Source organism: Molossus molossus, unplaced genomic scaffold (assembly GCF_014108415.1).
Source record: "Molossus molossus isolate mMolMol1 unplaced genomic scaffold, mMolMol1.p scaffold_m16_p_1, whole genome shotgun sequence".
Taxonomy (NCBI): Eukaryota; Metazoa; Chordata; class Mammalia; order Chiroptera; family Molossidae; genus Molossus; species Molossus molossus.
The window spans coordinates 200,842,175-200,867,509 of NW_023425344.1; the positions used below are offsets into that span (position 1 = coordinate 200,842,175).

At 38.6% G+C, this 25,335-nt stretch overlaps 1 protein-coding gene across 29 annotated transcripts in view; it reads right to left on the reverse strand.

The window, feature by feature from the left end:
- HERC1 (HECT and RLD domain containing E3 ubiquitin protein ligase family member 1) overlaps positions 1 to 25,335 on the reverse strand; it is a 236,115-nt gene that overhangs the window by 151,097 nt on the left and 59,683 nt on the right. For 26 of the 29 annotated variants that reach the window (XR_004960256.1, XM_036267182.1, XM_036267102.1 and 23 more), the window contains 4 exons: positions 17,875 to 18,830; positions 5,881 to 5,976; positions 2,130 to 2,324; positions 489 to 800 (listed from right to left, as the gene is read on the reverse strand). Coding sequence is in view for 28 of the 29 variants with exons in the window: in XM_036267182.1 (XP_036123075.1) it covers positions 489 to 800; positions 2,130 to 2,324; positions 5,881 to 5,976; positions 17,875 to 18,804 (1,533 nt within the window). In the remaining variant the exon portion in view is untranslated. Of the gene's footprint in view, positions 1 to 488; positions 801 to 2,129; positions 2,325 to 5,880; positions 5,977 to 17,874; positions 18,831 to 22,433; positions 22,459 to 24,644; positions 24,676 to 25,335 lie in introns of those variants that run through there. The other 3 variants (XM_036266057.1, XM_036266308.1, XM_036267344.1) reach the window with 3 other exon arrangements.

Here is a 25,335-nt window from a genome sequence, read left to right on the forward strand (position 1 = left end):
TTTTTAATGGTGCCCGTTATTTTCATATAACCTTGGGCAAGTTACTCTGACCTCATCTAGTATCACACACCTCACCCAAGTTACTATTACTCAATTTTTCTTTCCTATTATTTGAAATTTTATCTATTTGTTTACTTATTTATTATATTTATCTCACAGAGTAAAGCAAGGATCTTGTTTGTTTTGTTCCCTGAATATGCCTAAAACACTGCCTGCAAGTTGCTAAATAAATATTTGTTGAATGGATAATTCTACGTTTCCTTACCAGTGAAATGAGAAAATAACTACCTTAGTAAGGTTACTATAAAAATTAAAATTAAATAATGTATGTGAAAATGTTTTGTAAACCATAAAAGAACTATACAAAAGATAAGCCAAAGGGCTGGGAAAGGGCAACTTCAGAAAGAAACATCAAAATCTGAAAGATATTGTAAAATATAGTACCAGTGCATCTAGTTATTTTTAAATTCAAAAAAGAAAGTACATACCTTTCCTTGAAGAGGGCCCTGAATAAGCTTGGGATATTTCTGTGTCGAACTATTTCCATGTCCCAGTTTCCCATAATCACCATCTCCCCAACTGAAGACTTCTCCTTCTGTCGTAAAAGCTAAAGTGTGACCATCAGATCCTTTGGAAGATGAAACCTTTTTAATGGACCTGTGAGGCTCAAATGTTAACTTTTTTAAAGTAGATTGATTATTAGAATCTCCAAGGCCCAGTCTCCCATAGCTGCCTTTACCGCAAGCTCTCACAGAGCCATCCGTAGAAATGACAAAAGTACAGTACTGTCCAGCTTCAATCTATAAGCAAACAAATAGAAATGTAAATATAAAAAGCTTCTATTAGAATCAATGTATAATATTTAAGGCTAGTTTTACCAAAGAGGCTCAAAAGGAGTCTTTTAAAGTCAACCAGGGTATAGATCTTCATAGAGATTAAAAAGTAACTAGAAAATTAAGAAAACTTTAATGGACTTTTCATGTTGACTTTGTTATGGAGCTCAAATTAATGTATATTTTATCTTTCCAGATTATTTACCCAGTCATGGTTCAGTGAAACAACAAAGTAAAATGTATTAACCTCCTCATAATTAAAGGACAAGAAATAACATTTTCCTATAACTTCCTTAGAGTTCATTATGGCAAGAACCATGTTATGTTCTAAATTCATTAAAAAATATGTTTGCTTTTAATCCTTATCAGAGGATATGTTTCCATTTTTGTTCAGATAGAGTGGGAGAGGAGGGAGAGGGAAGGAAAGAGGGAGAAAGAAAGAAACATCTATGTGAGAGAGATATATCAACTGGTTGCCTCCTGCATGACCCCAACCAGGACCAAGGATGAACCAGCCAAGGTATGTGCCCCTGACAATAATGGAACCCAAGACTCACTGGTTCATGGGTCAATGCTCTAACTGCTAAGCCAAACTGGCCAGGGCTAAAAATATATATTTTAATGAAAATAATAATAAAATAGAAAGTTCTAGCTTGGCTAACAGTAGTTACAAATAGAAAAAAAGTGATAATAGAACAATGAAATGCCAATCTGGCAAAGGGGACATTCCAGTTTTTATTTAGTCTGACTTACCATTTGTACTGAATATAATGGCAAATATGTTGCCATTTATAATTCTTTTTAAAAATACAAATCCCAATTTAATTTTTTGAAACTTGGAAACAGTGTAAGGGAAATGGGGAACTAAAAATATATTTTTTTCTATTAAAATGAAAAAACTTACACAGTAAGGTATAGAAACAATAGAGATAAGAAACAATCAAGAGCCCTGGCCAGTTTGGCTCAGACCAAAGGGTCACAGGTTCAATTCTGGTGCAGGGCAGGTACCTGGGTTGCAGGTTCGATCCCTGGTCCCAGTTGGGGTCTTGTGAAAGGCAAACAATCCATGATGTGTCTCTCACATTGATGTTTCCCTCTCTCTCTGTCTGTCTCTCTCTCTCTCCCCCTCCCTCTCCCTTCCACTCTATCTAAAAAGTCAATGGACAAATATCCTCGAGTGAGGATTAACCCCCCACAAAGAAACAATCAAGAATCTTCACTCATTTAAAAAACACTCAACATTATTTAAAGCACACCCTGTCATCTACCAATCTGTAAGATATGCAGAGAACTCACGGTCTGAGCATCAGAGAAACTGGGAGCCAGTTTGGGCTGTAATATTTTCTCCTGTGTGCCTTCTACCAACTGATGGCTGCTATTGCTCCCCCAAACATAAACCTCACAGGTTTCTGAGACAATGGGAGCATCACCAGTCTGAATGCTATCTGGGCTAGCACATGTTCTTGAGTAATCAGAAGCCATTCTGCAAACCTATTAAAATTAAAAAACATAATGAATTGACAAGACATTTTAATAAATATTCTGAAATTACTGTTGATTTTCCTTCTAAAATTCTACACTGCTCAAATAACCCAAGAACACATCCAATCTTAAACACAGATGGCTAGACTACATACTACTGTAAAATAAACCACTAAAAGATACAAATAAAGATGGCAAAAATGGGAAGATAGAGACATACAAGCAAGCCTTTTTAACTAAAAAGTTTATTATTGCATACATTATAGAAAAACAGAGCTTAACAAACAGAAAAAACAGCACTGATAATCCCCTCACCAGAATACAATAAATGTTGTATTTTTTACATATGTCCTTTCAGAATTTTACATGTTAACAGTTATTGCAGTGAATATATAAAAGTGATGATATAAAAAACTCATGCAAAAATTTCCATATGTCTACCTAATCTTCATGATTGGAAGTGATAATACTACATCTAATGTAAAAATAACAATTTAACCACTTTCCTTTAGCAGGACATTTAGAGTCTTTCTACTTATTTATAATATAAGCCATTTTTAAGAATATATTTGTTGATGACATTTTTTTATTACTTCCTTAGTAGACCTAGAGAAAACTTAGAAATGGGACTACTATATCAACAAAAATGATAACACTCTTATAATTCTTGACACATACTATACCAAACTACTTTCCAAAATGGTGCTACAACATTATTATATCACTAGGGCTATCCTAAAAACAGTAAAAGTCCAGAACAATTCAATAGTCACACATATATACATAAAATAAAAATCATGGCATATTGATCATTTGTGTTGAATATATTGGTAAAGTCTACTGCCATTCATAATGCTTTTTAAAAATCCAGGCTTTTGCCCCACCTTCCCTCCCAAAAGCACAGGACCCAGCGTGGCCATCCCAGTTAACCTAATAGATGGATATTAAAGTACAAATTCTCACTGTGTCCATACCAATAATAAGTATTGTGCTTTTTTAATTATTGCAAACTTAAGTGAGAAAAAGAGAGTGTGATATTTTAACTTCACAGAACTAAAGTTTTTTATTTGTTTACCACTAACTTCTGTCCATTTATTTATTAGGGCTTAATAGACTTTTTACTGACTTGTATGAACTCCATACAATACAGACATTAATTCTGACTACAGCTGTTATCAATATATTGTCTGCCTTTGTTTTTTCCTGAATCAAATAAAACAAGAAAAGAAGAATCTTTATTAGTTAATATATTTGATTACCAGCCCATTTAATGGAGGAGACAGAGTAATTTTAATTAGAATCTTTAAATAGTATCCACAATAGAATAATATGTGTCAAGACAAATATTTTCCAGTAAACATGATGACAGTTCTGAGAACATACAAAATATACATAAGGGAAGGCTGCCAGTCCCTAATAAAAGATCTGAAATTTTGCTGGAGACAAAAGGAGGGCCTAAGCAGGTTAGAATTTTGTACCCCAAGATGTATTACTGTAACATGGCTTATAAGAAAAATTATAGTCTTCCCTCACTCTCCAAAAAAAGAAGGAGGAGGCAGAAAAAAAATCTACTCACAGGGCTTAGAAATGCATTTTTTAAAAACAACTAGGAAGTGGGTAGAATTCAGGGAAGATGACAACAGCAAGAGCAACGTGTTTTTTAAACACTCTGAATCACTATGCACAACTAGAAGACAAAACTCCAAACCCATGCTTAGCATTCAAAACAAAACTAGGCAACAAGGGTAGCTCCAATAACTCCAAAATATAAACTGGTGCAGATAAACCACCACTAAACACCACTAAAATCTGCATGGGAATGACATCTGTACAGGAGGAAGCAAAACAGTGTCTGACAGACCTCAAAACAGAAAAACAACAACCACCAATTAGGTACTCACTGGAAAGAACAGTGAACCAAGCTAAGAACAGCAGTTGCAATTGGGAAGAGCTGTACCCTCTCTGACAGCAGGTAAACAACAAGGGGTCCATGATGAAAAGTTTAAAAGAAGCTAGAGCAGCAATCTGTCTCTTGTAAGCTCTTGAAATTGATATTTCCTTACAGGACAGAGCACCCACACTGGGGAGAAACTACTGGGAGTGAAATACAAATTGAGCAGAAAACAGACAACAGAAAGGAAAGACAGAGGTCAAGATAACAGTTGGGGAGAGGAACACACTGGGAAATCACTTTTTTTTTTTAACCTTACACAAAAACAATAGAGGGAGGGGGGCCAAAGATAAAACAATATGAACTTCACTACAGATAATAATTCAATTGAAAACTCAAATAGGTTTAAATCTATCAGTTCAAACATTTTTCAAATTAAATCAACTGGTCAAGTATGAAGAATGACAGGAGAACGACTCATAAACTGAAACCTAGTAAAATAAAAATCAGGTGGGGCCCAGCCAGTGTGACTCAGTGGTTGAGCATCAACCCATGCAGCAAGAGGTCACGGGTTCGATTCCCAGTCAGGGCGCATGTCTAAGTTGTAGGCCCAAACCCCAGTGGGGGGCATGCAGGAAGCAGCCAGCCAATCGATGTTCTTTCTCATCAGTGTTTCTATTTCTCTCTCCCTCTCCTTTTCTCTCTAAAATCAATAAAGAAAAATATTTTTTAAAACAATCAGGTGGGGAAAATCAAGCATTTATTCTGCCTTTTCTATATGAACTATAGCAGAGTAACCAAATAGTCAATAAAGGAATCATCTCTTTACGAAAACATTCTAATTAGTAAATGAAAGAGGGATGACAGAATATCACCATTTTGCAACCAAACACAAATGAATTAACAGACCAAGTCATTAAGCATCAATAGCTGTTAATACCACAAAAAGAGAGACAACCATATGGAACCTGAGAGAAGATCATAACACATATATTATCTTGCCAAAGTGATCAAACCTGAGACTAATCAAGCCTCTGGATCCACTTGTCAATTTGCAGAAAATACAAAGGACATACTGAACTGGATTATGAGTAATCAATCAGCAAAATCCAGCATAAAAAACCCAGGTTTCTGAACAAATACATTGAAGGAAAAAAAAAAAAAAAATGAAGGGAACCAATAGATAAATGATTTAAGACTTTTTAAAATGTTTGTTTTTTTTACTGATTTGAGAGAGAAATAAAGGAAGAGGGAGAGAGAGAGGGAAAAAAACAAAACAAAACATTGATGTGAGAGAAAAACATTGATCGGCTGCCTTCAGCATGCGCCCCAACTGGGGATCAAACCCACAACTTGGGTATGTGCCCTGACCAGGAATTGAACTGGCAAGACTGGCCAGGGCAAGACTTTTTTTAATGAGCAAAACTGAACTATATATAGTGTCTAAGGATGCACAAAGTTCAAAATTAGTAAAAGGGTATACACTGAAAACTATGTTCCCCATCCCTGATGCCAGACATCCCTATTCCACTTTCTATAGGTAACCAATGATGTCACTTTTTTTTTTTTGCATCCTTTCCAAAGGTTGAATAAATTATTTTTAAGAAATAAATACATGCTATAGCATTTTAACATAAGGTAATTTTTAATATAAAAGCCATGATTATTACATACCTCTTCAAAGAGACATAAAGCTGCCTCATAGAGCGAGCACAAGCCATCAGATGTTCTGGTTGGTTCCCTCCACTGACTCCGATCAGCAGATGAACCCTATAATTAAAATATTGTGGGGAAGAAGAGAGACATATGTATTAAACTCATTTAAATAATCCACAAAAACATCTGAGGAACTGTTTATATGATTATGTGCATTAAAATTAAATATGAACATTAGGTCATGAAACCAACTTTGCAAATAAATGTTATAAAAGATGTGGCTCTACATTGGCCTGTGGTCCAGAGAGACCCGGGTTCGGTTCCCGCTAAGGGCACATACCTCGGTTGCAGTTTGTCCCCGGCCCTGGTTGGATTGTGCGGGAGGCAGCCACTCAATGTGTCCCTTTCATGTCGATGTTTCTCTCTCCCTCTCTCTCCCTCTCTCTCTCTCTCCTCTCTCTCTCCTCTCCTCTTCTCTCTTCTCCTCTCCTCTCTCTCTCTCTCTCTCTCTCTCTCTCTCTCTCTCTCTTTCCTTCCCACTCTATCTGAACAAAAAATGGAAAAATGTCCTCGGGTGAGGATAAAATAAAAAAAAAAAAGATGTGGCTCTAGAGTGAAATGGTAACTTAACTGCCAGTCCCTCACTAATGAACTTAACAAATAGTGATTTGTTCTAAGGGTCACAGGGCTTGATCAAGAAACAGTCGAGAATCTTGCCAATTATACATTCTTTGTGTGTGGTCAATATCCTAGAAATGAAATCCCAGAAATAATCCTACTCCCCTGGGGCTGCCTTGCCCATCTGCCCCAAGGATACAGGTAAGTAGAACACAAGACAACTTGATGATGACCTTGGCCAGAGCAGGAAGTCTGGACCTACCTTTTTAGTTTTAGCACAACCAAGGTCCTACAGGTTAGTTCATGTAGCTACCTGAGTACACAAACAACAAAGCATCTTTTTGCTAGCACAGCTGAGGAACCATAGTGAGGCAGGATAAGAAGAAGCTAGGGAGATTCCTTGACAAGTGGAATAAGGAAAACTGAGACAATATAATCAAATAAGGCCAATCTGAACAATTTACAGCCAGCTAATGAATCACATGGTTTTATTTCCTCTAACCAAGGACACCAAGGAACAAATGGTTTACATATTCTAGACCCTTCTGGTATTAGAAGGGCCTCGGTCCTGTCTCTCTTCAATGACCTTCTCGATGATATTCTTTAAAAATGAAACTAACCAGAAAATAACCCTCAAGACCTCTATATGCACATTTTGGTGAAATCTACTTATTGAAGGTCACACCTGAAAAGCTAATGCATATTCTGTTAAGACCCTCCTCTGAGCCCTGGCCGGTTTGGCTCAGCGGTTAGAGTGTCGGCCTGCAGTCCTGAGAGACCCGGGTTCGGTTCCCGCTAAGGGTGCGTACCTTGGTTGCAGTTTGTCCCCGGCCCTGGTCGGTTGTGTGGGTGGCAGCCACTCGATGTGTCCCTTTCACATCGATGTTTCTCTCTCTCTCTCTGTTCCTCTCTCTCCCTCCCACTCTACCTGAACAAAAAATGGAAAAATGTCCTCGGGTGAGGATAAAAAAATAAATAAATAAAAAACCCTCCTCTGAGACCTCCCCTAGGATTTCTGAAGGCCTAAGAAAGATAAAAAGCCTCAAAATAAGGAGCCACAGAGCACTCTCGCAAGAGCATGCCCATGCCTCCTATCTTTGCTGTTTTTCTCCTAAACTCTAAAGCAGTGGTTCTCAACCTGTGGGTTGTGACCCCTTTGGCGGGGGGATCGAACAACCCTTTCACAGGGGTCGCCTAAGACATAACAGTAGCAAAATTACAGTTATGAAATAGCAATGAAAATAATTTTATGGCTGGGGGTCACCACAACATAAGGAACTGTATTAAACGGTCGCAGCATTAGGAAGGTTGAGAACCATTGCAAGGATCCCAAGAGATTTGTAACCAGGGGAGCAGTGGGCAGCAGCTCAACCCTTGTTAACCCGCACCCTCCACCCCCAACCTGTCTCCAAGGCTCCCTTTCTTTCTTTCTTTTGTTAATCCTCACCTGAGGATATTTTCTCCATTGATCTTCACAGAAAATGGAAGTGAGGGACAGAGACAGGGAGGGACAGAGAGAAAAACTGATGTGAGAGAGACACATCAATTGGTTGCCTCTGGCATTTGCCCTAAATGGGGCCAGGAATCGAACCCAGAACCCATGTACAGGCGCTTGACTAGGAATTGAACCTGTGATCCTTCAGTCCATAGGCCAGCACTCTAACCACTGTGCAACACTAGCCAGGGCCAAGGCTCCCTTATGTTTGACTTTCCCTCTCCTGTTGCTTTTCCTACTTTAAGCCCTTTGTTTCACTGTCTCCGGGTTTAATAAACATACTCCCTGCCCTGGCCGGTTTGGCTCAGCGGTTGGAGCGTCTGCCTGCGGTCCGGAGAGACCTGGGTTCGGTTCCCGCTAAGGGCATGTGCCTTGGTTGCAGTTTGTCCCCAGCCCTGGTTGGTCGTGAGGGTGGCAGCCACTCGATGTGTCTGACCCTTTCACATCGATGTTTCCCTCTCTCTCTCTTCCTCTCTCTCCCTCCCACTCTATCTGTACAAAAAATGGAAAAATGTCCTTGGATGAGGATTAAAAAACAAATAAAATAAATAAATAAATAAATAAACATACTCCCAAAACACCTGGACAGATGTTGTGAAATCTTTCCTACATGAAATCAAGAACCCGCACACTACCAGCAGGACCTAGGCAGACCCGCCCTGGGCCCAGACCCTGTCTGGTAAAAATAGTACCTCTCTGGGACTAAATGTCTACTCTCCACAGTAGGGCCCAAAGGCTAGGACCAGAAATTATTCTCTCATTGAAAAATGATAAACAAGAAAGTGAATTTGATCTTCACTGCTCCCTCAAATTCCCATATATATTCCTAAATCTTTAGATCACAAATGTCAAGTTCTTTCTCTGATTTGCCAATCCCATAATTGTGAAATTTTATCAGTGGCATTTATTTCATAAAGTACAGTATATAAAAATATTTATATTCTAGATGATCACATGGCAGATATACCATAGAAAAGAATATCCTCTATTGTGAAGAAGTAGTTGGCCTATATGCCCTGTAAGATCCCATCCAACTCTATGATTATGATTTTATCAATTCAAACTATTTTACTCAACACTATTCATAAGTAATGAAAGAAATGAACATGTTGGTTATTTAATTTATCACTGGGTCACCAGGTACTAACCTGCTGCCAAAACAACTTTTCTTTTTAGTTGTTTAAGGTGGTGCTTCTCAAATTTTAAAACAGACATGAATTGCCCAGATGGTGTGGCTCAGAGGACTGAGCGTTGACCCATGGACTGAGAAATCCCAGTTTAATTCCCGGTCAGGGCACATGCCCAAGTTACAGGCTTGATCCCTAGTAGGGGGCATACATGAGGCAGCCGATCAATGTTTCTCTCTCACATCGATGTTTCTATCTCTCTCTCCCTTCCTCTCTCTCTAAAAAATCAACACAAACATATTTAAATAAAATAAAACAGACATGAATTATCTAGAGATCATATTAAAATACAAATTCCAATCCAATACATATAGATGGGGGTCTGAGACTCTGCATTTCTTAACAAGCTCCTAGGTAATGGCAATGCTGCTGTCTGGAGCTCACACTTTGAGTAGTAAGGCTTTAGAGAGCCACTTGTAGGTCTAGAGTAAAACCAGAAGCTGAGTGTTCAAAATTAACTAGTCCTTAGACATACAAGGTGTTGCTATATCAGCAAATACAAATACACAGCTTCTCCAAATTCCATAACTGGAAAAAACACAATTGTAATCTTTGCCTCCATTATTTAAAGGCCACTTCTAGTGATCACCAAACCAACAGCAGAGGAGGAACAACAGCAGGCTGTACCTTCCTAAGAGCTGGCACCAGGACTATAACAATCGCTTTTTTATGCATTTCTACAGTATAAAGGAAAATGTTAAAAACCACATAAAGTTTTCATAACAGACCTGGGTTTAAATCCAGACTCTATCACTTACTGGCTGTGTGACTAAAGGATAAGATCCCTTATCCTTAGACAAAAATAATGCCTGTGTTATTTAGGGCTAATGGAGGATTAACTAAAATTATGTATAAAACACACTTAACACAGTTCCTAAAATACAGGAAGCAGTCAATGTATTTAGTATCATGTACACTAAGAAAGAAGATAAAATACAGAGAGTCTTTAATAAATTCTTGCTAAATTTAAAAACAAGAAACCAGCCCTAGCCAGTTTTGCTCAGTGGTTAGAGTGTTGGCCCATGGACCAGACAGTCCCAGGTTCGATTCCACAAAGGGCACATACCTTGGTTGCAGTTTGTCCCCAACCCCAGTTGGGGTTGTGTGGGTGGCAACCAATCAATGTGTCTCTCTGGCATCGGTGTTTCTCTTTCTCTCTTCCTCTCTCTCTCCCTCCCGCTCTATCTGAAGATAAAGGCAAAAATGTCCTCTGGTAAGGATTTTTTAAAAAAAAAGAAGAAAGAAACCAAGCCCTGCCGGTATGGCTCAGTGGACTAAGCAATGTTCCACGGATGACGAGGTCCCAGTTTGATTCCCAGTCAGGGCACATGCCCGGGTTGTGGGCTTGATTCCCAGTAGGGGGTGTTCAGGAGGCAGCTGATCAATGTTTCTATCTCACATTGATGTTTCTATCTCTCCCTTTGTCTCTCTAAAAAATCAATAAAAACATATTTTAAAAATATATATGAAACCAATAAAATATCCTTCAAACAATGTCTGCAGTGACTGTCACTGTTTTTCCCAAAAAGGCTAGTACTGATAGGGAAGGGCACATAATAGGAACAGAACCACGATTTAATTGTTATTCACCTTACTAACTATAGACGAAAGGTTTTCTAAATACCCTGGGACATGGGAAGATGTGTTGCAAGAAAAAAAACAGGGCTGTAAAAAGATAAGATACCTTGGAGCCGGGATGGGTCCATTACTCAGAAAAGAAGATACATTTTAAGAGCAGACCAGACAGGACACACTTTGACTTGGTTGCTGTGCCCAGACCCTGACCCCCTCTGGGAGTTTGCCTCAGGAATGCTGACCATTCTCCAGTCCCAGGAACGGGCAGAGCTGTTTTCAACATCATAGAAGATTAACTACCTTGTTATTGTACTTCAAGCTCATGGAGGCAGACACACTGACTGTAGACCCTGCACTCCTCTTACTCTGCTACATTCCCAACTACACATAGCCCTTTCTCCCTCACCAGTACACAATCAGCCAGCTGGCAAAGGGGGTGGGTCAGAGCAGAATTTCAGGATGATCTGCTGCTCTCCCCATACTGCCAGCATGATTAGAATAAATGCTCATGTAAGATTCAACCTTGTCTCTGCTTAATTTGACTCAAGTAGTGACAGGTGGCCTCAGAAGTATTTAGTGTCCAGTATCAGTCCCAGTCGATTAATATTAAAGACATCTCTAAAACCCATTCCATAAAGAATTCTTAATGTGTTCTGTTAATATAATGCATAATAAAAACAAGAATCAGGGCTATACTTAGGCATTTTAAAGAAATTAAATTTTGAAAAATATAGCATATTAAATGTGTAACTTCATACATTACTAACATGCCATAGGAATTTCAATGTTCCAGAGATAAAGCAGAAATTAAAATAACAAATTAGTGGTTTCATAGGTCTTCATTTAATTACCTTCCTCTTAAATGCCTACCACTAAAAATAATATCTTTTATTTTTTCACATTTGTCCTTAGAAGATATTCAGACAAGAACATAACTCTGGGTGGAGTACATTTATGTTCTTGCTATCTGGTTTTACTCTACAGTCCCTCGCCACTTCGTGCTTCGACTTTCGAGGCTTCACTCTATCGCGGTTTTTTCAAATACTATACTGTACTACTATAAATAAAGACTCCTACTTCGCAGAAATCCATTTATCGCGGTAGAGCATAGGACTGATTAGCCACGATAAATGAGGACCGACGGTACTTAAAATTGGCTCAATGAGCCCTGGCTGATTTTGGTCAGTGGTTAGAACTGACGGGTCTCAGGTTTGATTCCTGGTCAAGGGCACATACCTGGGTTGCAGTTCAATCAGCCCTGGTCAGGGTCATGCAGGAGGCAGCCAATATATGTGTTTTTCTCACATCAATGTTTCTCTGTCTCCCCCCCCCTTCCTTCCCTTCCACTCTATCTAAAAAAAACAAAAAACAAAATCAATGGAAAATATGCTCAAGTGAGGATCAACAACAAAAAATTGGTTCAATGACTCCCCACTGTTTACAGGATCAAGTCTCAAAACCCCACATAGCATGGGATACAAGGCCCTGCCTAGCTTGGCAGCCTCATCTCATCCCATTCCACTGCATATATCCAGGGCTTGTTCTTCCACACTCAGTCACTTTGTGAATTCTGGTTTTCTCATCTAAAAAATTCTTCAGTCCCCTCAACGACACACATCACATTTATAGGCAAACTCTTCCTACTTTTCAACTAAGCTCAGGGATCCTTCCTCCGTAAGGCAATTCCTGCCTCTTCCCCTGTAGCCTTCCTCCTGTGTTCACAACCTCCGCCCTGTACAAACCTCTACTACAACCCACTATCATGAACTTGAAATGCCTGTGCACCTCTCTTTATTAAAACTGTGAGCTGGCTGAGGGCATTGACACTACAAAATTTCTTTATTTTTTTAACCTAGTGCCTAACAATATTTGGCACACAGTGTGCTCAGCAAACACCTAGTGGCATCAAAGTCCAATATTTTTATTGTTGTTTATTTTTTTAGAATTCACAGATGTACAATGGCATTGTTTCCCTACTTTTTTTTTAATCCTCATCCAAGGACATTTTTTCATTTTTTGTTCAGACAGAGCAGGAGGGAGAGAGAGGAAGAAAGAGAGAGAAACATCGATGTGAAAGGTACACATCGAGTGGCTGCCACCCGCACAACCCAAACAGGGCTGGGGACAAACTGTAACCGAAGTACATGCCCTTAGCGGGAACTGAACCAGGTCTCTCTGGACTGCAGGCCGATGCTCTAACTGCTGATCAAAACCAGCCAGGGCTTTATTATTTTATTTTTTTAATCCTCACCCAATGATATTTTTTTCCATTTATCTTCAGATAGAGTGGGAGAACATCTATTGGTTGCCTCCCAATGACCCCGACCAGGGCTGGGGACCGAACTGCAACCGAGGCCCATGCCCTTGACCAGAATCAAACCCGTGACTCTTTGGTCCATGGCCGACACTCTAACCACTGAACCAAACTGGCCAGGGCTCCTTTCTCTTTATTTAAATGTATGTTAATGAATATCTTTGCACTCCCACTCAAACAGGATTATTTAAAAATCACACAAATAAATAGAATTTATAGATTGAACTTATTTTTGTTAGCCCTTATGCCAAGTACTCAATTGATAGTTATGTACTCTAACTTCTAGGTTGGGGATAAATTTTATCCCAGTTGTTCAGGGATAAAGAAATTTAAGACAGGGATGATCAGGTCAGGTTGTGGTCCAGTGTACTAGGAAAGGTTCTAGATATTTTCTGAGTCCTCAGACACTAATGTGAAGTGTAAGAAACCTGGGTTCTGGAGACCAAGTGCATCAGACTCTATTGCTTACTGTGCAAAAAGAAATAATAAATATAAAATTCAATTAAATAACCATTTCTTTCCCCTTAAATCATTGTGAGATTCAACTAAATTCAATCTAATGTAGGCTTGTGGTGACTTTGGGAAAGCCAAACTATATCAAACAAACATACAAAATTCTTCCCCAGAATAGAGTCAGAATTCTGAGGAAAGCAATCTAGTTTTTTGAGTTATCACTGTCCTAATAAGGAGTTATATTATAAGGTATAGGCTTACAGAGTAAGGAGGGAGGCCCTTTTTGACTAGGCATATTTGACATTTTGCACAGGAATGAAAGAGGCCAAGTGGGGAGAAACCAGATATCCAGCAATAAAATAAACTTATATTTTCAATCTACTTTAAGGTAGGCCTTCTGGGGAAAAGAAATAAATTAATTTAACATACAAGGGGGGGGGGGGGGTGCAGAAAAAACACGGGCTTTACGCACACTTAGGGTTGTAGAAATTAGTTAACACTGTTCCTGGCCCATAAGTGCTTAATCAAAAGTACACATCAGCCCTGGCCAGTTTGGCTCAGCAGTCAGAGTGTCGGCCTGCGGTCCACTAGGACCCAGGTTCGGTTCCCGCTAAGGGCACGTACCTCGGTTGCAGTTTGTCCCCGGCCCTGGTCAGTTGTGCGGGTGGCAGCCACTCGATGTTTCTTTCTCTCTCTCTCTCTCTCTCTCCCACTCTGTCTGAACAACAACAACAACAAAAAATGGAAGAATGTCCTCGGTTAAGGATAAAAAAAAAAAAAAAAAAGTACACATCATACTTCTAATTCTTTTGCCAAACACATGTGTAAATTTAGGATAAATGCCAGTTTCTTCATTCTTAAGATAAGGATAAATAATAACTATCTCGGAAATTAATATAATAATTGAGACAGTGCACATAAACCACCTGGTAAGTAGTAGGCACTCCACAAAGGTTAGCCTTCCTCCTCTCCAACTGCAGGTACTGGGGAACAGTACATAAAAGAAGCCAACAAAGGAATGAAATGGTTTATGATAGGTTAATTAAATGACTAAAATAAATACCTTATATGGGTAGGTAAATATATTTACTTTATTTATTTTTTTTTTATTAATTTATTTTTGTTACAGATGTTTCTCCTTTTTCCTCCCATTGACTCCCTCCTCCCTATCCCCTCCCACCCTGTCCCCAGTTTTGTTGTCTATACCCATCCGTTATGCATACATGCATATAAATTCTGTGGTTTATCTCTCTTCTGCCACCTCCCTCCCCCCCCCCCCCCCCCCCCCGGTATCTGAGGAATGTCAGTCTGTACCCTACTTCTATGTCTCTGGGTCTATTTTGTTCATCAGTTTGTTTAGTTCATTATATTCCAGAAATAAGTGAGATCATGTGATATTTGTCTTTCTCTACTTGGCTTGTTTCACTTAGGATAATACTTTCCAGGTCCCTCCATGTTGTCTCAAAGGATAAGAGATCTTTCTTTCTTACCGCTGCATAGTACTCCATTGTGTATATGTACCACAGCTTTTTTATCCACTTGTCTACTGATGGGCACTTGGAATATATTTACTTTAAATATTTTTTAAGCTTATAGAGCCAATTTAAACTCATAGGCAAATATGCATACAAACCTATTTCCATCATGCTAAAAGACAATAAGGCTAAACAGATACTGAAGAAAGCAATCTAGTTTCCCAGGGCATCCTCTTCCCACTAAGGGCCAATACTGTAGAATAAAGACCTTAGAGAGGAAGGTGGGGAAGAAGCCTCTAACTCAGGGTATTTAGCATTTTGTTTAAGAAGGAAAATACACCACGAGCAAGCATATAATCATATAACTAGATCATGCAATCATTAACATATTTTCTTTGTAACAAGGTAATGCAAAATAGACTGTAAAGTGAAGAATTAAGCAACTCCCCAGAAATACTAACACATGACCATAAATAGATACATTATTTCAAGTCATTAAATGGACTTACATATTTGAAAGCAGTATAAATTTAGAGAATGTTACCAGAAGGTGTTAAGATCAGAAAATAAAATTAGAAAAATAGATGTTCAAGTAAGTGATCTTAAATATTGAGTAAGAAAGCAGAAAGAGGCCTAATTGCCTCTCAGAGCTGTTCCCTCAAACCTTTCTTACTAAAATTATTGTACCTCCACCTCTCAGTTTCCACTTAAGGTAAAGATCATAAAGCCCTGTCAACATTCCATATACTGAACAAAGCACTGGATGCTTTTCTTGTCTTAATTTTATTTAATATTTCAAATTGCCATAGCTCTTATGATCTAAAAGTTCTAAGTACTTATTTAAAGTAAAGTGTTTTGTAAAAAATGACCTCATTATTTACCACTCAGTTCACAAATGCAAAATTTAAACCAGGTAAAAATTAAATGCTCTGGTTTTAAAATAAATTCAACGTAAGTGTTTTTTTACAAAATACTCCTGTTAATCCAAGAGTTTTACATTTGTTTGGGGAGGGGAGTCTTGAAATATAAATACATAATTTGTAAGTGGCATTTTTAGTTATTTTAACTAAATCTGTTAATTGATATTTGATAATAAAGGATACCAAAATGACTGATCAAGGTAACCAATAAAAATTAAGTCAGTTTATAAATGTTTCCATCTTTATATTCTAAATCTGTATTCTTAATTTGAATTTTTATACTTGGTTTTCACAAAGGCATTACATTTCAGTCTTAGAAATTCTTGAAATTGATCATACTACACTATATTGTTTATTCTTTTTTATTTTTTTTTTTTATCCTAACCCGAGGACATTTTTTCCATTTTTTTTTCAGATAGAGTGGGAGGGAGGGAGAAAGAAAGAGAAACATCGACGTGAAAGGGACACAGCAAGTGGCTGCCACCCGCACGACCCAACCAGGGCCGGGGACAAACTGCAACCAAGGTATGTGCCATTAGCGGGAATCGAACCTGGGTCTCTCTGGACCACAGGCCGACACTCTAACTGCTGAGCCAAACCGGCCAGGGCTATTGTTTATTCTTTAATGGGGTACCCAAGATTAGTTTCTTTTTTCTTTTTTTTCTTCTTTTTATTTAATCTTCATCCAAGGTCATGCTGAGATGGAGGAAGGGAGAGAGGGGGAGAAAGGAGGAGAGAAAGAGAGAGAGAGAAACATGGATGTAAGAGAGAAACATTGATCAACAGGTTGTTCTGCATACGTCCCAACCGGGGATGGAACCCAAACCCAGGTATGTGCCTGACTGGGAATCGAACCAGCAACCCTTCAGTGCACAGAACAACGCACAACCAACTGAGCCACTCTGGCCGGGCCCAAGGTTAGTTTCTTAATGACAGTCAAGTAATTTATTTCCTCCAGGAACAATACACTGTTTCCACAGATCAGCACTTGCCTTCATTCAGGTCTCTGCTCAAATGTCATTTCAGAGTCCTTCCTGGACCACATCAACAGCACACCTTTCCCCTATCCACTCTCAGCCCTGAGCCTATAATTTTGTAATTTTCCCTCTCTAGGTTGAATTCTTAGGACTTCTCACTACCTGAAATTATATATTTATTGTCTGATTCCCTTACTAGGCTGTTACCACCATGGGACAGAAACTGTCTTTTTCTCTGCTGTATCCTTAGGGCCTACAATAACACTTGGCACAATGCTTAATAAAAATTGAGAAGGATAAAATTAGAGATTTTTTCAAAAGACCTTCACATTCATTTCACATTAGTTTACTATATGAGTACACTCATTTTATATGAGTTTAATACAACACAAAAAAAGTCAGACGAATTTCCCAAGTTCACATAAGAAGTTATAAAACTAAACAAAAAAAAATAAAAACAGAAGCCATAAAACTAAAACTACAATCCTGACTCCTGATCCAATAGCCAATGGTCTTAACTGTACCAACTAGCCTGACCTTGAATTACATTTTCACATCAACATGTATGAAAGTTTATTCACTCCAAGTATATAAAATATTTAAATAACCTAACAACCGCCCTGGTAGGTTTTGCTCAGTGGTTAGAACATCAGCTTGCCGACCGGGGAGTCCTGGGTTCTGTTCCCAATAAGGGCACGTACCTTGGTTGCAGTTTGTCCCCAGCCCTGGTTGGGGTCGTGTGGGTGGTAACCAACTGATATGTCTCTCTCATGTCCATGTTTCTCTCTCTCTCTTCCTCCCTCTCTCCCTCCTGCTCCACCTGAAGATGAATGCAAAAATGTCCTCAGGTGAGGATTAAAAAAACAAACAAAAAAACCTAACAACCACCAAAGTGCTCAGATCATTAACTATTACCACAAATTCATTAAAGGCTTGGTTGCCTTTTCCCAAAATTATTAGATACAAATTTTAAAGTTGAGACTTGTAATAATACATACCAAAGAACGCCTCATCTGCATTAATATTGTCATAAAGCAGTCAAAGCTGATCATTCCTTCCTGGCTTGGTAGTAATTTGGTTTTCTCCATGGAGTTTACAACTGCTGAAGCTCCTAAAGCCATCTCTATCCATTCAAGAAGATACCTCAAAGAGCCTCGCTGAGCTGCTAAACCAAGCAGCAACTCAGAAGCTAATCTACGACCTAAAGTATCTGCCCCAGAATTGGGAATAGTTACTCCTTTAAGAAATGTTGTTACTTGTGATAAGCAGTCCAAGCCCATTGGAGGAATCTTGCTTTCATTTGCTAAAGATAATGGTGGTAAAGAGCTCACAACTTCAATTGCTGTATGAATAACATCGTTGCAAAGACTGAGACCAGGTCCCGACACAGGCATCATCCAACTTTGTCTTAGAAGTGCAAATAATAAACTTAGACCAGTTCGAACACCCATTTCTATAAGTGCATCAGTGCTTGACCGAGGACGTTCACTAACAGAATGGACATCTGCTGAACCAGAGCTGCTCTCCGGAGAATGCTGCTGCTGCTTCACTTTGCCTTTGTCATGGTATTTATTAGAAAGTGCATAAAAAACACGCTGGAGTACAAGCAGTCGTTTTCGAAGTGCCCCAGCAAATGGGGAATCGGAACATACCATCTTCGCTAGTGCTAGCTGGCTGCTAAGAAGGGCATCCAAATAGTGGTCCTGCTCATCACTTGAAAGAGACTCACGTTCAAAGTCTGGCAATTGTGGTCCTTTGAGGCACAAAACTTCTTGGGGCAAAGGTACTACTTCCTTATTACTGACCAGTTTAGAATATAGAACAGCAACCCCCTCTCTTGTAGCAATAGATTCACTGTCCTCTGTAATCCAAGAACTGTTTAGGTGTTCAAGCCATTTCAGTTTCACTGGTGGAACCATAGTTGCCATGTTGATTTACTCTTTAGCCATTAGTTCTGTAAAGGGAGAAGAAAAAGCAGTCAAAAATTATACGGATAATTCATAAAATGTTTTTAAACTTCCATCTATTACAATTAGTGACTTCAAATAAAATCTGGACTAGTTAACAATAATGTACCATGGTTACATAAGATAATAACAGGGGAAAATGGGTAAAGGGAACATGGGAACACTGTACTTTCTCTTCAACTTTTGTGTGAATCTAAAATTATCCCAAAATAAAAATATTATTTTAAAATTGTGGCCCTGGCTGATGTGGTTCAGTTGGAGTGTTGTCCCATGCAACGAGGAGTCCTGGGTTTGATTCCAAGCCAGGGCACACACCCAGGTTGTGGGTTTGATCCCTGTGGGGGCACATACAGAGGTAGCCAATTGGTGTTTTTCTCTCACATTGATGTTTCTCATTCTCTCTCTCTCTTTCCCTTCTCTCTCTCTAGAAATCAGTGAAAGCATATCCTCAGGTGAGGATTAAAAAAAGAAAGAAGGAAAGAAAAAAGAAAAAAAGAAATCAAAAGAAAATGAACACTGAATTCAGAATGTGAAAAAACAAATGAATGAGCCAATGAGTTTGATTTTAATTCTGTAATCTATAATGAGTCAAAACTGATGATTTGGGGGACAAAAGTGATATCTGTACCTAGTACAGTGTCTGGCATCTCATACCTCCTCAATGAAGGATGCATTCTAAAAACAAATTTGATAGTAATTTACAGTGAACTAGAGAGCTGGAATAATATAGTTAGGACACTACTGAACTAAATCAGTAATGAGATTTAAAGGAACGAACAACAAAAACCAAACTCTGAATGTTTAAAGGAGAAATCTTTCACCCCTCCAAAAAACAGACAATTTCTAAGCTACTTTAAATGTACCTGGACACTGAGTAAAGAATCTCACCTCTTATGTAGTCAATAAGTAACAATACCAAAACATTACAATGAACAAAAAATACAATTATAATACTACCCCATAAAGATGGCTGTAAAGATTCACAACTAAAATATTAGCAAGTGTTTAACTTTAAAAGTTAACATTAGAACATTAACTTTAAGACATCAAATTTAAAACATTAGAAAGTTTTAAGAGTTAACATTTTAAATATTTAAAAGTTAACACATGAAATGTGAATGGGGTTTATTTCAGAAATATAATGGTGCAACATAGGCAAGTCTATTAACATTAATAAAATACATGTTATATTCTGAGATGTTAAAAAGGCATCTGATAAAATGCAATATCCATTCCTAATAAAAATCTACTAATAAGATAAAAACAAAGATTTTCTTTTTTATTTTTTTAAATTTTTATTTTATTTTTTAAAAATATTGATATAAGATAAGAGAATGAGAGATGAGGAAGTGGAGGCAAGAGTATAGGTTGTAACTGGAAAGTTTTTGTTTTTGTTTTAAATCCTCACCTGAGGATATTTTCCTATTTATTTTCAGGCAGAGTGGGAGGGAAAGAGAAAGAGAGAAACACTGATGTGAGAGAGACACACTGGCCACCTCCTGCACAACCTTGACCAGGGCCAGGGACTGAACCGCAACAATGGTATGTGCGCTTGACTGGAATCAAACCCGAGACTCTTTCATCCGAGGGCTGATGCTCTAACTGCTGAACAAAACTGGCCAGGGCAATATTTTCTTTTTTAAATGAATAAAAATTACATATCATAAAACAAACAACAACAACAACAAAAACAAGCAGCACTGGCTCTTAGAGTTAAATGCAAGAAAGAGTACACATTTTCACCACTATCAATGATGTAATTGAACAAAAAAATAGTATTATATATTCTAGAAATTGTTATTTACAGATAATATTAAATACCTAGACAACCCATCAGAAGAATCTGCCTAAATATTAAAAGAGCACTGTGAAGTAGTTAATTACAGAATGAATGAATATCAAAATTCAAAAGTATCTTGCTCTAAGTGATCACATCCCCAGAGCCACAATACAACTTCAAAGTGGCTTCACACATTCATGACCCTGCTGACCAAATGCCACTGAATATAGTTGAAACAGAAAATAGGAAAATGGCAGCAAACTCTTCAAGACAAGGTTTTCAGAACAAAAATAGAGTTGCAATTTTTGCAGAACTGGACAAAGAAAGAAGAAAATTACTAAGATAGAGTCAATCTTCAACAAATCATCCCGCAGCTAGCATTAATTTTTCCATGGCTCAGTTTGCTTATCTGTAAATTGGAGGGTAATAGAGAACTTCTATGGTTATCATAAGGGTTAAATGAGAATATCACATGAAGTTCTTAGAATCGTTGCTTGAAACAGAGTGCATACTTAATCAATGTAAACTGTTATTATGATCACTATTATTGTTCATTATTGCTATATCTACTATATACTGGTTGTACATATATGCAGAGATATTTTATAAAAGTTTTTTTAAAGTTTAGAAGGACAATTTCTCCCGGAAACTCATAATAGTGATTGCACAGGGGTATGGCTGGTGTCAAAGAGAACGTTAACTTTATGTTATGTTACCATTCTTTCATTTTTAAAATGGTCACATAAACATGACAAGATTATAACACTTATTAAATGATGGTGGAAAAAACATAGGGTCTTTTTTCATTCTATGTACTTCTCTTCGGTCTTAAATTTTTCTCAAGAAAGAAAAACGTAAAGCTTGTAAGATCATATTGTTTTCAATTACAAAACTATAATCAAAAGTTACTGCCCTGGCAAGAGTAGTGTGGCTTAGTGGCAGCATCGTCCCATGGATTAATAGGTGATGGTTCAATTCCAGGTCAAGACACATGCCTGGGCTGTGGGCTCAATCCCCAGTGGGGGACGTGCAGAAGGCAACCAGTAGATGCCTCTCTCTCACATTAATGTTTCTCTCTCCCCTTCCCTCCCTCCCTCCCACTCTATCTGAAGATAAATAGAAAAATATCCTCGGGTGAGGATTTAAAAAAAAAAAGTTATTGCCCTGGCCTGTGTGACTCAGAGGGTTAGGTGTCATCCCGGGCTCAGGAAAAGGTTGGCTGTTCAATTCCTAGTCAGGGTATGTGCCCAGGTTGAGGCTCGATCCTCAATACGTGGCATCCTGGAGGCAATCAACTGATGTTCATTCTCACAGCAATGTTTTTCTCTCTCCCCCTCTCTAAAAATATCAATTAAAAATATATTTCTTTTTTTTGGTACGTGCCCCTAGCAGAAACCGAACCCAGGACTCTCTGGTCCACAGGCCAATGCTCCAACCACTGAGCCAAACCAGCCAGGGCAAAAAAATATATTTCTTAAAAGTTATCATCACTGTCCCATTATTTTAATTTAGGACATATAAAAATGCAGATATCTTTATAATGGTTTGTTCTTATAAACAGCACTTTAACAATAACAAAATCCTAGCATCTCTAGTGTTGACATCCCACAACTGTTCAAAAACAAAGCAAAACTGTTAACTTAATCAACTGCTTTTCAGTGTAGTTCTTGTTATCAGCAAGTCAAGTTGAGGTAAGCTGCACTTAAATGATAACTGGTTTATTTTTTCATTTTCTCTGAAACTCCAAGATTGTATATAGTAGATTCACAAAGTTTCTATCTTTATATTCAATCAATCAATACTTTCAAACCTTAATGTCTTTAGTCACTTTGTCAACCTCCTGCTTTAGCTACAAAGAAGACAAGTATGATTCAGTAAATATTAGAATGGAATCAGGAAATTAAGACACAGACACTTAAGAAATGACCTTGGGCAAAAGCACTTACGCTCCCCAGGGCTCATCTAAAAAATAAGAGATTCAAATGAAATAATCTTCAAAGTTCCTTCCAGTACTAAAACATTATAAAGCCTTTATATTTTAAATAAAACCCAAACATTTGATAACATACAAAACTGGATCTTACTACATTCTACCCACTTTTGAAAAAAACAGAAAAAGGACAAAATTTAAAGTGCAGAAGATATTGCTGATTTTTCAAACCTCTTCCCAGATATAGCCCTAACAGCAGAGTAGATTGAATATGTGCTTCCAGGAGTTAAGTGGCATCCCAAACTATATAGTCCATTTTAAGCAAGAAATCACTTTAAATTCCTATAATTTTGACTTTCGACTTCATAATAGATGGCATGTTTTTAAAATAAAATCATATTTCAACTTATCTACCTAAAACTGAGATTGCCAGAAGATGTCGGCCTCCAATAGCTAGGACATCTCCTTCCCCTCGTTTCTAGTCTCCAAGCCCAACTTCAGCAGTTGGAGAAAAATAGATAAAGAAATAATCACCCATTTCCTGCTTGAAAATTTTAATGAACACTCACAAATGCTAACACTTAAGAATATAGCAATATGTTCTTACAGCACAAGTTTCTGTTCTACAGAACTTAAAACTTGGGAAGGAAAAATTGAGGTAATTTTCTTCATCACTAACAATTGTGCTTTTTTTCCCCCCACTGATTTTTAGAGAGTAAAAGGAAGGAAGGGAAGTGGGGGAGAGAGAGACACACACAGAGAGAGACAGGAAGAAAGAGAAACATCAATGTGAGAGACACATCTATTGGCTGCCTCCTGCACACGCCCCACTCGGGCCAGGGATCAAACCTGCCACCCAGATACATGCCCTTGACCAAAAAATGAACCCTCAACTTTTTGGTGCATGGGCCAATGCTCTAACCACTGAAAAATACCAGCCAGGGCACAACTGCCTTTTACTGTGGTTTTGTTCAAATCTCATGTTTGTTTCTATAATTTGGGACACAAAGGTCCCTATTCAAAATCAATCTTAAGAGCCCTGGCCGGTTTGGCTCAGTGGTTGGAGTGTTGGCCTGCGGACCAATGAATCACAGGTTCGATTCTGGTCAAGGGCATGTACCTCGGTTGCAGTTCGGTTGCAGTTCGTCCCCAGCCCTGGTGGAGTTGTGCGGGAGGCAACCAGTCGATGTGTCCCTCTCACATTGATGTTTCTCTCTGTCTCTCTCTCTCCCTCCATCCCACTCTATCAGATAAGTAAGAAAAATATCCTCGGAATAGGAATAAAATAAATAAAAATAAAATCAATCTGAAGATCATTTATGTTTGCTCATTTGAACCACCAGTACACTCAGAAAAAATATTATATTTAAAACAAAATCTAGCCCTGGCCAGTTTGGCTCAGCAGTTAGAGCATCGGGCCCATGGACCAGAGAGTCTCTGGTTCCGTTCCCACTAATGGCATGTGCCTCAGTTGAGTTCCTCCCTGGCCCTGGTTGGGGTTGTGCGGGTAGCAACCAGTCAATGTGTTTCTCTCATATAAATGCTTCTCTCTCTCTCTCTCTCTCTTCCTCCCTCTCTCCCTCCCACTCTATCTGAAGATAAATGCAAAAATGTCCTCGGGTGAGGATAAAAAAAAAATAAAAATAAAACAAAATCTAGTCCACCACTAAAGGGAATCATCACTTATATCCATTCACCAACTAATATATTTTCCAACAGTCACATCTTAGACAATTTTTTTTATTTCTTTGTTAAGCCTCACCCGAGAATATTTTTCCATTGATTTTCAGGTAGAGTGGAAAGGAAGGAATGAGAGAGAGAGAGAAACATCAATGTGAAAAACACAACTGGTTGCCTCCAACACAACCCCGAAGGGCCAGGGATTGAACCTGCAAACCAGGCATGCACCTTCACTGGGAATCGAACCCGAGACCCTTCAGTCTACAGGTGCTCTAACTGCTGATCAAAACCAGCCAGGCACTTATGCAATGTTTAAGAAATGTTTCAGCCCTGGACAGTTTGGCTCAGCGGTTAGAGTGTCGGCCTGCAGTCCAGAGAGACCCAGGTTCAGTTCCCGCTAGGGGTGCGTACCTCGGTTGCAGTTTGTCCCCGGCCCTGGTTGCTCGTGTGGGTGGCAGCCACTTGATGTATCCCTTTTATGTCGATGTTTCTCTCTCTCTCTCTCTCTCTCTCTCTCTCTCTCTCTCTCTCTCTCTCTTCCTCTCTCTCCCTCCCACTCTATCTGAACAAAAAATGGAAAAATGTCTAGTGAAGATTAAAAAAAAAATTTCATTTAGTCCTGGCTGGTGTGGCTCAGAGGTTGGAGCGTCAGCCTCAATCCAGAGAGACCCAGGTTCGGTTCCCACTAAGGGTACGTACCTCAGTTGCGGATTGCCCCTGTCCCCGATTGGGGGTCGTGCAGGAGGCAGCCACTGATGTGTCCCTTTCACATTGATGTTTCTCTTTCTCTCTCTCCCACTCTACCTGAACAAAAATGAAAAAATGTCCTCAGGTGAGGATTAAAAAAAGAAAAAGAAATGTTTCATTTAATACTCATATCTGATAAGTTAGACTGCAAAATGAAGACAAAACTAGAGACAAAGGCCACTACATAATATTGAAAGTATCTATCCAACTGGAGGAAAAACCTTGGTAAGCATATATGCACCCAATATACTTAAAAACTTCTAGAAGACTTCAAAGGAAAAATCGACAGCAATACAATCATAGCATGGGGACTTCTACACCCCACTGACATCAATGGAAGAATCCTCCAGGCAAA